At 33.6% G+C, this 14,761-nt stretch overlaps 1 protein-coding gene across 1 annotated transcript in view; it reads right to left on the minus strand.

The window, feature by feature from the left end:
• The window catches only part of PRSS12 (serine protease 12), a 74,756-nt gene that overhangs the window by 25,260 nt on the left and 34,735 nt on the right, over positions 1-14,761 (minus strand). The window contains exons 5-8 of the mRNA XM_032146373.2: positions 14,551-14,729; positions 12,319-12,460; positions 9,355-9,551; positions 4,597-4,738 (exon numbers count right to left, since the gene is read on the minus strand). Coding sequence (XP_032002264.1) covers positions 4,597-4,738; positions 9,355-9,551; positions 12,319-12,460; positions 14,551-14,729 — 660 coding nt within the window. The remainder of the gene's footprint in view (positions 1-4,596; positions 4,739-9,354; positions 9,552-12,318; positions 12,461-14,550; positions 14,730-14,761) is intronic.

A 14,761-nucleotide genomic window follows, 5' to 3' on the forward strand; every position in this document is an offset into this window, starting at 1 on the left:
AGATCAAACTTCTCTTTCAAAATTTCCCTTCTCTCACTTCACAAAAAGCATATCTTGCACTCATTCCAAATCCTACCACAGTGCATTCCTCCAAAGTCTGAAAGCCTCTAAAGGGGACAAAAGAAAATTTCAAAATATATGATAGCAATGAAGCTTCCTTAATCCAAGCAACACAAACCCAACCCATAGGTCTAATTAAGAAATGAGAGCTTTGGCAAACTTTTATTTTCTATGTTTAATAATTATTTAATAATTTTATTAAATTTTTTGCTGTTTATTATCAGTTGTATACTAGAAATTATAAAATCCAGAGAAACCTGAAACTTGTTAACATAATTTCTCTCTCTCCATGTACTTATGTGTGTGTATATCTGTATATATGCATACATGTGTATATGTATATGTGTGTGCATATATGTGTGCATATATACATATACACACATATTTTTAAGGCATAATAACATTGAGATTCCGTGGGGGAAGAAAATTTAAAATACAATTTCGAGGAGAATAAAAAACTGTAAAATTTCTGGTCAAAGAAGTATTTTTTGTTCACGTATTTTTTTAAATGGATAGCAGCATCAAACTACTATATTTATATTTCACTGGATATAATTAAGAGTGGTGTAACTGTTTTATATTCAAATGTCATACAAATATACCAGAAATTAAGTCCTTTGCAGCTATTGAAATGTAAAATAGATATCAGATATACTTAATTTTAGATCTCTACTAAAGCAGTGAGAATATACAATTTTTAAAATTTTTTTAAGGATTAATATGCTAACAAACATGTTAAAAAACAATGCTATGTTGGAACATATGCTAATGGATCCACATAAAGTGTAAATAGAATGGAATTTCCAACATGACTACTTAGTATATCTCAATGAATTTAACTGATCTCAACACATTCTCTATCAACAATCTACAAACAAAATATGCTCATATGCTGGACTTTGTCAGACATTATGTAATGCATCAATAAATAATGCCTTTTACTTTCTGTTCACTTTAAGCATATCTGTACTAGTTACCATTCACATTTCCTTTTTTATTATCTCATTTCTGTCTTTCCCATTATGAAAAGGCTTTCTAATACTATTTTGATTCTCAGTGTTTCCAAGGACTAATCCTCATGCATCACAGAACTGGCTGGAGAATAGATCTCTGAAATTCCTATTTATGAGGCTCAAACCTTATAATAGCTTCAAAGTTTCCTGTATTGATTTCTACAAATAAGTACTTTATTAAAGATTTTTTGTGATTCAAAATAGACATGATGAAAGAAAGATCCTCTGCACTAGTCACATACCTGTTTATAATTTTATATATATATACTGAAAATATATATACATGTACTTATATGAAATCCAATTTCCCTTCAGTGGGAAATTATAAAAATATTCAAGTATATTTAATCAAATAGCTAAACAATTCTCATTTAAATGCTATTTGATGGCAAATTGCAGATTATGTTATCCAATTTGTTATAGTAACATTAAATTACTGAATTACTTATGAGACTATTTAAAATGCAATTATAAAGTCTTTTGATGCTTTTCTTGATTAATAAGTATTACAGAAATATTGAAAGCTCCAATAAACTTTGTTCACTTAATCTAGATTGTGTTTCTCATCTAAAATCACTTTTTTTTAGCTTTAATGAGGTATAATTGATATAAAAAATCCTCATCAGTTTGGACATATGTATGTATCTGTGATACCATTACCACAACCAAGGTGCTAAATATATTCATCACCTCCAAAAATTTCCTTGTGTTCTTTTCTGAGATTTGTTTTGTTATGTTCTGTTTCTATTTTCATTTGGCTTTGGTAAGAACACAAATAAGATCTATACCCTCAACATATTTTGAAGTATATAGTACCATATTGTTAACAATAGGTACTATATTGTACAGTAGATCTCTAGAACTTATTCATCTTGCATGACAGGAACTTTATACCCATTGAAAAATAATTTCCCATTTTCTTCTCCTCCCAACCCCTGATAACCACCATTCTATTTCTGCTTCCATAAGTGTGACTATTTTAGATATCTCATATAAGTGGAATCATGTAGTATTTGTCTTTCAGTAACTGTATATATATACATACATACCACATTTTCTTCATCCATTCATTTAGGCTGTTTCCATATCTTGGCTATTGCAAATAATGCTGCAATGAACATGGGAGTGCAGATATTTCTTTGACATCCTAATTTCAATTATTTTGGCCATATACCCAGAAATGGGATATCTAGATCATATGGTAGTTCTACTTTTAACTTTTTAAGGAACTATTTTCCATATTATTTTCCACAGTGGCTGTACCATTCTATATTCCCACCAACAGTGCATAAGGGTTTCAGTTTCTCCACATCCTCACCAACACTTGTTATCCTTTGTTGATTTGATCATAGCCATCCTAACATGAGGCTAAACTTACTTTTGAGTTAAATGTTAAATGGACTAAATGATTGTGTTAGGCCATTCTTCCATTGCTATAAAGAAATACCTGTGACTAGGTAATTTATAAAGAAAAGAGGTTTAATTGGCTCATAGTTCTACAGGCTTTACAGGAAAGCATGGTGCTGGTATCTGCTTGGCTTCTGCTGAAGCCCAGGGAGTTTTCAATCATGGCAGAAGGTGAAGGGGGAACAGGCAAGTCACGCAGCAAAAGTAGCAGCAGAAAGCAGGGTGGGAGGGTGCCATACACTTTTAAACAACCAGATCTCATGTGAACTCAGGGCATGAGCTCATTTATCAGCAAGGGGATGGCCTAAGCCATTCATGAGGGATCTGCCCCCATGATCCAAACACCTCCCACCAGATCCCACCTCCAATATTATGGATTACATCTCAACATGAGATTTGGGTGGGGACAAATATCCAAACTACATCAATGATGATAAATAAAAAGCAATGAACAATTTAGAAAGAAATCCAAGTAATAACACACAACTGTATGTGTGTTGATGATGCTTGATGAACATGCTTAGAAAATTTTTCTCTCCTTAAACTTAGCTGAGACACACAATTTGAAGATCAACTTTGGTGCCAATCTTTCCCTTTATATTTCCAAAGGTAATACTAGGTTTCTTGGATCACCTCCACCAAAACAATAAATTAAAATACGGCCAAGAAACCAGTCTCAAAGAGCAGTATCTTTTAATGGCTGATTTTGGGTGAGGAAATGTACTGGGAATATAATGCAAGAACAAGAATAATTTTTTTTTTTCAAATGGAAAAAGGAGTGATAGAAACACAGCGAGCAAAAGAAATTTAAAATTAACCACTGACTAAATTCACTTTCACATTAATGTAGACTCTCCCTACTTTACTGCCCCATATTTTGAAAACTGAAAATTTATATCACAAATGAAGGATTAATTGGATGTAGGACAACTGGAATTGCAACTGGGTCCAAAACTGAGCCATAAATTGAAGTAATATCGAGTAACCAGAAACAACTTTGATTTTGAAGTTTACCCCCAACATGTGAACTTTTATTAAAACGGAAATGCTTTTTAAAATAAACGTATTCTTTATAGAAAATAACCATATGAACTGTTCAATATTTAAGATGCACATAGATATATAATTAAGGATATAGTTTTAAATCCAAATTACTATTAGTAATCTACTCTGAGCTAGGCAATTTATATATATATTATCTTAAATGTATAACCCTCTGAATTATAACATTTGTCATATTTTTGTTACTTCAAAATCATTACTTAGGGTGCTTTCACAGTCATTCATGACATATGCAGAGCCAGTAAAATTTTAAATTACCCAGCTGAGGTCTAACGAACAGATGATCTGCCTTCTTTTTTGCTCCTCTCATACTGTAAAAAGTGTCCTTTTCATATTCTATTTAGTGCCATGTTCTTATTGTAACTCATGTCTGAGGGAAGCTTATCTAATGCATGCATTTTCTCTCTAAGTCACACCACAGACTTTCTGCACTTAGGAACACTACACGGCGCTTCAGTACTACAAATGGGGGCCATTTTAAACAGTGAAGTCATCAGCAAAGAAAGCACAGAAATGCAAAAAAAAAAAAAAAATCGGCACCACACAGACTGTAAAAGAGGACAACTGTTTACAAGTATGAAAGCTGAAACAAGAAGGGAGAGCAGTGACCTCAGCTCTAGGAGCAATGGCTCAGCATTTGCTAACTCAGTGTCCACAGCGACTTCATAACTACCAAGAAAAATGAGAGCCAATAGTAATTTCAATAACTCTAAAGTCCCTTAAAAGGCTACAGTGTTGAAACATCAATCACAGAGAAAAGGTTAACTGATAGAAGCTGATACAAGCAGCATTATGACTAGTCAGAGTTATTAGACTATTTTGTTATTAGATAAAAAGCTACATTTCTTATGTGACATAATATTTCTTGTGAGTAGAAAAGTGTGAATAGGCTCTACTTATTACTTCTTTATAATTCTGGATCAAATCAATATGCGGCCAGTATTTTCAAATGAATGACAGAAGCTTGTTTAAGTAAGAAATAACTCATTAGAATAAGCTTAAAAATTCAGATATGCTCATCAGTAACCATCCCAAATAATTAGGTTTTCCTTACTTATAGCCAAGCTGACGACAGATCACAGCTGCATCCTTATCAGTCCATCCATCATCACAGATTGTTCCCCACTGGCCATTGATAAAAACCTCCACTCGTCCTTCTTTCTTATTTTCTCCATCCATCAGTCTGACAGGAAAACCTAAGTCATGATTCAAAAGTATTAGAACAGCCCAAACAAGCAAACTGATTTTAAAGCATGAGCGACTCTACAAAACACAATTGTTCTTTTTAAATCAGCTATAAAATCAGATGGGAAATACTTTTTTGAGAGAGAGGAGATATATCAATAAAAATTTTATCCACTTTTGTAAAATTTTATCCACTCTTGCAGCCTTGAATTCAAAGTGCTCGCCTTGCTCAACCTTGTATCCCCAGACTGTGGAACAGTGCCTGGCATATAGAGAGGATATGCAATTGCTGTTTGTTGATGAATGAATAGCATTATAAAACTGTGAATTATTTTATTACACCTTACTTCTAAATAGTAAAAGAACATTAACTTGAGTTTGTTTTTGCTTCATGTCTGTTCATTTATCCATGAACAGAGCTAGAAGTTTATAGGCCGAAGACAAGATTTTTAGAAAGATATAAATAGACACAACCTTGGCATTCGTAGTTGGGTAACTTGATTCAAGTCTAATGCTGGAGGAGGCAAAAAAAAAGAAAAGAAAAAGAAAGCAGTAAATAAGAACAATTTTCATCTAAGGCTTTCTATTGATTTTAAGGGAAAGAATTAAGTCACAAAAATCACTGACTTAAAAGTTGAGAAACTGAACTCTAGCAAATTAAGATTTATCTAAGTTAACACAAATGAAGGGATTTGTAAAGTGTCACATATCACCACACCAATAATTATGATGTTGAATCAAAACTCCTCACTGTGACTTGCATGGGTTGAATTGTGAGGTCATTAGGGTGGGCCCTAATCAAATATGCTGGTATTCCCCAAAAATGGAGAAATTTAGACATGAAGAGGATGATGTGAAGAGACACAGGGAGAGGACTGCCATATACAAGCTAAGGAGAGAGGCCTGGAGCATCTCTCTCTCACACAGCCCTTCCCTCACAGTTCTTTCTGAAGGAACCAACCCTACTGACATTTGATTGTGGACTCCTAGCCCCCAAAACTGTGAAACAATAAATATCTGTGTTTAAGCTACCTCTGTGGAACTTTGTTATAGCAACCCATACTCACACATCTGATTACCTAGTTACTAGAAGAGTCTCCAGCTTCAGGGCCAAGATTTGCTGGTAAGGATTTAGGGAATACAATAAAGCATGGTAAAATTATCAGCAGAACTAAGGAGGTAGAAGTCTGCAGGTAATGGACAATATATTATTTAATATATGTTTAAACCAATATGTGAAGTTACTAAATCAACATTGGTTAACTAAAAGAAAATATTGTTAGCAAGATGGACACACTCTATTTTTATTCCTCTGACCCATTTTTTACTTCTCCATCCTTCTGTGTTGCCCCAAGAGTTGCTGGCTCCCCAGTGTCTAGACCTAATCATGTTCACTTCATGGGACAAGGCAGTATAGCAGAATCACAGAGCAAAATCAAACTCAACAAATGTTTATGGCGTGCACTCTGTGTATGCACTGCTTACTATTAGCTGGATAAAAACTTGGAGTTTTAGCTATGTCATAAAACACAATATTGAAACTTCGTATTTCTCATTAATATATCTGAAATTTGGGAGTTCTTTGCAAGAACAGAAAGTGAAGAAGTGATCCTCAGATACCAAAATCAAATAAATGAAATTCTTTTATTAAAGTTTTCACTTTTTATATTTTTGGATATTTGGTTCAAAATTAAGAAAACATTTGCACATGAAATTAGATCTACATGTTCCATTCTGGTAGTTTTATAGGCACATTTTCATATACTCTGAAAATAAAAATGATGAAGTGTTTTTAAAGTATAACTTGCATGGCTTTGTAAAAATAATGCATACAATATTTCTGAACCTAATTTTAGCCATTCTACAAAATCATTAAATTCTTAATTCTTGAAGGGAAATTGGATGACAAAAGTCATGCCATCCATACATTGTCACTATTAAGTTTGTGTTGTTACAGAAATAATAATACATAGCATGTTTTATTTCTAAAATCTTAAATATATAAAGTTTTTGGGAAAGCTAAACAATCCTATTGGTATACAGTTATCTTTAATATATATCTCAAGCTGACTTTCAGTAGTTTTCTTCAATTTTTCCTGTAACATAATACATTATTTTTATAAAATAATACTGTCTTTTAGAAAAAAGATAAATTCTAACTTGCATACATACACAGTAAAAGCCTAATTTTAGGCCGGGCTCAGTGGCTCACACCTGTAATCCCAGCGCTTTGGGAGGCCAAGGCAGGCAGATCACCTGAGGTCAGGAGTTTGGGGCCAGCCTGGCCAACATGGCAAAACCCCATCTCTACTAAAAATACAAATATTAGTCGGGCATGGTGGCAGGCACCTGTAATCCCAGATACTTGGGAGGCTGAGGCAGGAGAATTGCTTGAATCCGGGAGGTGGAGGTTGCAGTGAGCCGAGACTGCGCCACTGCACTCCAGTCTGGGTGACAGAGTGAGACTCTGTCTTAATTAATTAATTAATTAATTAAGCCTAATTTTATACTTTAAAATTGAGTAAGAGGCAACAACCTCACTGGGAAAGAAATCTTTGCCAGGACTTAATACTCTAAACTTTAGAATTAATGTAATATTACAATGAGAAATCCATATTTTTACCATCCCAGAAATTTCTGCCAACTCACATACGCAGTAACTGTATTCTTACTAGAATTACTTTTACTAATCTAGAACACTGCTTTTGAGCATTCCACCTACCACAGACCCAAAAGAGTGTCTATAGGGCTACAACTAATTTTGAGAAAAGTTTCCCTTGACATATAAAGTTAAGATCCAGAAATTAGCCTTCAAATAGCTGAAAACAGCAGTAGTCCAAGAGCTCATCATTGCAGTGCCAAAGAAGTAAAAAATCTCCATTGTTTCCTAAATGCTGTTATTTATATCGTTATTCTGTTATCTCCTCCTCTAAGCTTCCCTTTTAAATATATAGTAGTTTTTAGTAGGTGGAAGTAATGATCTATGAATGAACCAATAGTAATATGATTCTATCCCAAAAGGATATTTGGCTCAGACATAATGTTCTCCGGACAAATGACTTTAGTTAATAGACACATTACTGAGATTAGAACCAAAGAGATTCATAATAATGATCATATGTTTTATTAATAATTATCACCCTCAGGTTTTTAAATTTTTTAAAAACACATCTAAAGTCCTAGAATTAAAAAGATTTTCAAGGGAACAGAAAAGATTAGTTATTTCAACCATATGATATATTTAACAACACAGGCCTACAGAGAACTCAGGTCACATAGTATTTCATCACTGGGAGCTCACAGAGCATATCTGCGTAGATCATCCCACGATTCCAACACCTGCTATCTGGGGCTGACAGAATCCATTTCCAGCAAACAAGTTCTATCTCCCTCAACCACATGTAATCATCCACCACATAATCCTGGGAGGATCACAAATCTTTCATAAGGAGAAGGGGGAAGGGAAAAGGAGAACAAAATGAAAAGAAAGAAAAATGGAAATATGGCCTGCAAGAGATGGAATAAAAACATGTATTTCAACTTGGTATAATGCTAGATTAATGCAGTGTCACCAAGCTCTCACAGTGTAGAGTACAATGAGGAATCAGCCACAGACTCTGACAAATTTAAAGTATGTAATATGGTTAATACTCTGAGATTCAAAAAGTTGTTACTTTATAACATGAAGATTTCAGCTTCACAGTCTCCAAACAGGAGAATACAAATGAGTTGATTCAGTCCAAGGTTAAAAGTAAAGACCACCTAAGGCTATTTTAACGTCTATTCATACATACATACATACACACACACACACACACACACACACAGATAGATATATAATAAAGCTGTAATAGCATACAACAAAGTATTTTGAACATTTCCCTCTGTATTTTTCATTCATATATATTCTGCCCTCCTCAACAGACATTAAGAAATTTATCAAGAATGTTTAACTGCTATCTACTCTCAAGAGGATCTTTATCTATAATTATTTCAATACAGTTAGAGGAGCTAGTTACCTTTTATCCAAACAGTCTAAAAAAATGTAAATGAAGAGTAACAGAGGTCCCTGATGGGTTTCTAAAATAACAAGTTACACTAGAAAGATGGGTGAGCTATTAACTTTAATTAATCCACTTAAAAGACCACTGAGAAACTTAAAAGAGCAAAGGATGGTTGGTGACCAACAAATGACAAGGCTTCAGGACTACAGAAGAAATGAACCATGAGACAGGGAGAGGAGAATATTCTTATTTTAAATCCTGTCCCAAATAGCTCACTAGAATTCAAGGTAAATGAAAATCAGAATAAGTGACCGAGGAGTAAGGGGAATAGATATTGCAGCTTCTTTATTCCACTTTTCAGATACAGATGATTGTAAACATTGTTAGTGAGGAACTTAATTTTCTAAGTAAAGAAAAACAATTTAGGGGTAGAAATTTCAAAATGTTGGTGCAGACTCAAAAGATTATTTTTCTCCACATAAAAATTACTAAAAATTAGACAGTTATGGGAAATAGACCCCAAAAAAAGCCAAAGATGAGAAACACTTCATATTCAAGGCCGTTGGTTAGAGGTGCAATGGCTACTGAACGATGGAAACTTGAGAGCTGCAGCCAGTCCTCACCCAGAGAGAGCCTGTGTCCCTCGCCGCCAGGGTAGCAGGCAATGCTAACGTCTTCGCGGTGGCTGCAGTCATGCCTTCCCCACTGTCGCCTGGAACACTGAAGAAATCTGGTTTCCTTTCCTGAGCAGCTGACATCATCCAACCATATGGGCCCTGTGCTTTCTTCAAAATGGTTGGCAGATGCTTGTTTACCGTATCTGTGACAATTGAATAAACACTATGTATAGAACTTCTGTCTCTTGGTTCAGGGAACCACAAAACATTTAACACAAGCAACTTAGTTCAGTGACATGACTTAAGAGGATAAGTATCTGTTCTTTCTCCTACCTTGGGGACGCAGTTTAGAGCTATGTTCGCCCATCACATGTTTTAATCACCTTAAAAATGTTTATTTCAACGAATAACAAATGAAAAATTAATACTTTTTCTCCATTCATTCTTGTGTTTTGTCTACAAAACCAATCAGAGAGAATGCAAAGAGATCAATCTCAAATTCCTAACCATAGAAATTGTGACCAGAAAGTGAGAACACTTGTCTCATTTTGCTTCTGATGCTCCCTCTGAACTCATTTGATTTTAGCAGCTTCTCTTTGATTTTCTCTCTTTCGAAATAAAGTGTGGATTAGTTTAGTGATCGCTCAAGCACTATACCTAATCCATGATTAAATTTAGATTTCAGCCCATCAAAATCAGAATTATAATATTCTTAGCTTTTCATAAGGTATACAAATTCAACTTTAAAATTTTTATCAATTATATTTGTGTGCCAATTGAGTGTAACACTGCACTACAGAAACAAAACCTAAATGTATAATAAATATATACGCTGCAGAAATAGGAGATCTGAAAAATTTTTTTAATTAGAAATTAAGTCAATCTGCACCTTCTTTCATCCTCCCAATTTTATTTCCTTTTGTTCCATAAAATCCAAACCTCCAGAAATCAGAGCTTAAAAATCTTTAGGACGTCTTTCAGTTCTAACAGTCTGTAAGATCCGACTCTTACTCATAATAATAATTCTCTTACTTGATGTTTTTATTATTTCTGTACTAAGAATATGAAGAGATCTATCTGACAAATTTTCGTCATTTTTTATGCAAGTATTTATTAAATTTATTTGACAAAATGAATATTTTAATAAATTAAAACAATGAAACTTTTAAATTATTCTATGGCTTTTCTTCCTTCTATTTTGCTGACTAATCAAGCCTTGGCTAGAAAAGTAATAAGCCTAAATCGCATATTGCTCACTTTTAACTTATAGACCATTTTTTCACGAAATACATTAGATTATCATCTGTCCATAGCAACTACATAACAGTTAACAGGAAGTCATTTTACTCTGGAATTGCATTTGTACAAAGAAACCCAAAGTTTACTTTTTCTCATTACAAAAGAATATTCTTTTTCAAAAATTCCTTTGTAAACTAGAAGCAAATGTAGCACATGCTTTGACTACCTTCTAACACAATCATTTAGAGCTTTTTACACACATTATTGAGAACATTTTTAAAACTAATAAATGTGAATACTCTGAATAGATTTGTGAAACAAAATAAAATATGAGAAAAAAATCAGTGTTGTTTTCATTAATAAGAAAAAATTACGAAAAATAGAAATAACAGGATTTATGAATCTCTCTAAATGTGAAAATAGAAATAACATGATTTTATGAATCTCTCTAAATCTGTGAAAACAGAGTATAGTTGGCAGTCTAATAGAGATCCACTTAAATATAAAGTGATATTTATTAAGTAATTCTTATCAATTGTCAGTATATTGTATTTATTTGGCTGTCATATCATACCCTTTTACACAAAAATTACAGTAACTTCTCTGCCCAAGAAAAGACAAAATAGGGGGAAATTATATGAATATTGTATCTTCATGATAGCATTACTTATCATAGGAAAAATTAAGCTGACCTAATATTAAGTAAATTACAGTATGAAAATTCTACGGATATTGTTATCATTAAAAATTGTGAGTTTGTAGCAATATAAGGTTAAAAATGTGGATAAAAATTACATGTCCATTACTAGAGCTGATATGAAGTTATGTACCCAAATTATAATGATAGCATAAGGATAAAAAATTATGGAGTTTTTTATTTTCATCATTTTTCAATGGTTTTACATTACTTTTATAAATTTTAAAATACATGTTTAACATGGCTTTGCCTAGCTTGAATGAAGGTATGTTTTTAAAGTGTAGTGAATATCTGCAATCAGCTCTAATCAAGCTAAAATGAAATAATTTTGCCAGTTTTTTTAAGCATAAGATGATTACTTCAAGCATGACAGAGAAATATGAAAAACAAGAAAGAATGGGCATTCACAGCTTTCATTCAAATATTTAACTCAAAAGCATCATTTGCAGTTACTTCGACCAACTTAAGTCTTCACTCTGGAATGCATTATGTGTGTGACATAAAATATATGTCCCAAAGTGTGATACTCAGCTTTTAAGAGAGGGAGGTCAAAAGCAAGTTCTAAAGGTCATCTCCTAACAAGAGGGCTGTTTTTCTCAAATAAAAGTGATAATTATCATCACATTCTGAGAAAGGGAATAATGTAATACCAAAGCATTTGACACTAGACTTCTCTGCAATTTTAGACAATGATGTCAAAACGAAAAACATCCAATAGTAATGACGTGTCAGAATAAAAACGAGCATTCAAAGTCTTACTTGAATAGACACAAGGGGACTTAGAGGTCACCCCTGGCTTCAACTAATTATTCAAGAAGAGGGGTCATGGCAGGAAAGGTAAATGAAATAAACAGCAAGAGGTGGTTACTCATCATCTTAGAAAATGTCATTATTTTTCATTATTGTACTTCCATACACAGGTAGGAGAGAACAGGTATTTTTATTATTATAAAAATTACAAGTAGGGATTAACATAATAAGACTTTTAACAATATAATCTGGCATTTAACTGCCTTTATATTAATGAACCTTACTTAAATCCCAACTGTCGACAAACCACGTATGTATTCAGCTCAGTCCAGCCATCATCACAGACAGTTCCCCACTGGCCTCTGTAATATACCTCCAAGCGACCCTCATGGCTGCCTTTCCCACCTGCAAGTCTGATGACCCCATCTGTGATAAGGAGGAGATACAGAGACTAAGCAAATCAACTTTCAAAAAAAGGCAAAACAACATTTGTATTTCATAAGAAATATCACCATATTCAGGCCTCACTCTAGGCCTTTTGTTAAACTTATATTACATCTGTGCTAAATGACCCTCTGAGGTTATCACGTTGTTTCTGAAGTTTGACATAACACATTTCTGTCCTAATAAAATATTCTTTCCAGCTGGGTGCGGTGGCTCACTCCTGTAATCCCAGCATTTCGGGAGGCTGAGGCAGGTGGATCACCTGAGGTCAGGAGTTCAACATCAGCCTGGCCAACATGGCGAAACCCTGTCTCTACTAAAAATACAAAAATTAGCTGAGTGTGGTGGCACGTACCTGTAATCCCAGCTACTTGGGAGGCTGAGGCGGGAAAATCGCTTGAGCCCAGGAGGCAGAGGTTATAGTGAGCTGAAATCGCACCACTGCCCTCCAGTCTGGGCAACAAAGTCAGACTCCGTCTCACGGAAAAAAAAAAAAAAATATATATATATATATATATATACACACACACACATATATATACATATATTCTTCCCTTTTTATTGGTACTCCTATTCTCTATGTAGAAAAATATATCCTGATATAATTCCAAAGTATCTGTTTAGATTTCTCTAGATTAAATAATATTTGGGAAATTTCCTATAACTTTCGTCTCAAGTCAGAGCAATACATGTCATTTAAATTTAAAAAGAAAATATAGTAACTTGGAAATAGCTCAGAATTTTAACTGCAAATGAAAAAAATACTGAAATAGGATGACAGAAAAAAACTATTCTGGATAAAAGACAGTCTGTCATGTCAATGCATATATTATTTGTTAGGCATTCATGAATTATAAAAACTGGAAGATATGTCTCGCCTTTATTTTTTTATTGATAATACAGATCTGAATTTGAATCTTATTAACTCAAATAATAATTAATTTGCCTGTAATTCTATAAAGAGCTTCTAAGCAGATAAATAGTACAATAAATTTAATTCCAAAAAAAGTAGATTTAAAAGCCATTTCCATCCAAAATAATCCAAAAACTTTTAATGAAACATATAAATAATCTTGGGTAAGGGTCATACTTTTCATGAGTCTCAGGGATCTTTTAAAGTAAAGGTCTCTGAGTAACAAACCTTTTATTAATATAATACTTTACTGTCTGCAAAGCATTATGACACGTATTATCTCATCTGAGCATCACAGCAATGTTACAAGACTATCCTCATTTGAAGGAGGGGAAAATGGCAGTTCAAGAAAATGAAGTGCTCTGGCTAAAAATCTGGCGTACATATATTTCTATGGTGTATTAATGTGTTAATCTGCTAATAAAAACAACTGCATGTATAGAAGTATGTGAAGAGAAAGACATAAATCTGGTATTTCATAGATTCTAACAAGTTATTGATTTTCACTAAAGAAATTTGTAAACAAAACATTTTTTTCTTCAAGTTCTTTTTACTAAATGGTTTCTGATGAGTCAATTTCTCTTGCCTTTTCCATTTCCTTCTTCTTCTCCCTAAACATGTAAGTACATACACGCACACCAGTTTGTACTCATATATGCCCTTCTTACAACACAGGACACATTTTGACAGGCATGCTGTCATTTGGAATAGTCTGAAAATTGTGCACAGCAAAGTTAACTTGGTTTCTTTCACAGTGTGCTTTAATCAACAATTGCATCAATATCAGCTCTAAACACATTCTGAGTCAAGAAACGTTAATAGATGAATGGACTAAAGATGGAATTATTACACCTAATATCTGGAATGCATCACTGCACACTGATTTTGACTATTGGGTACTATATACTGCAACAAAGTCCTATTTTCTGATCTAGCTTTACAAGACTATATAGCCTTAAATTGAAAAATTCATGGATAACTATGAATAAAAAGATGGTATTTTAATATACGGTTTGCATTCTTTTTGTTTGTTTTATTTGGTGTATTTATTTGTATGCTCATTTGGTAATGTTGTTGAAATTAAGGAGAAGGGAAGCTGTGGCAGGCCCACATGGTACTGGGGGCAAGAACTGGTATACTAATGGAGTGAAATCCTTACCTGTTAGAGGGGTACAGGACACTCCAGCATCTTCTTTATGGCCACAGTTATGCTCTCCCCAGGAGCTCTTTGGACATTGCTCAATTGAAAGCTCATTCCCAGTGCAGCGTACTTCATCCAACATAACTGGGCCAGACCCTTCCCCAAAATATGCCTGATGCCATGCTTTGGCAATGCCACTGAACAAATAAAAGAATATAAAGATTCTGGA

The sequence above is a fragment of the Hylobates moloch genome, unplaced genomic scaffold (assembly GCF_009828535.3).
Source record: "Hylobates moloch isolate HMO894 unplaced genomic scaffold, HMol_V3 SCAFFOLD_3, whole genome shotgun sequence".
In the NCBI taxonomy this organism is placed as follows: domain Eukaryota; kingdom Metazoa; phylum Chordata; class Mammalia; order Primates; family Hylobatidae; genus Hylobates; species Hylobates moloch.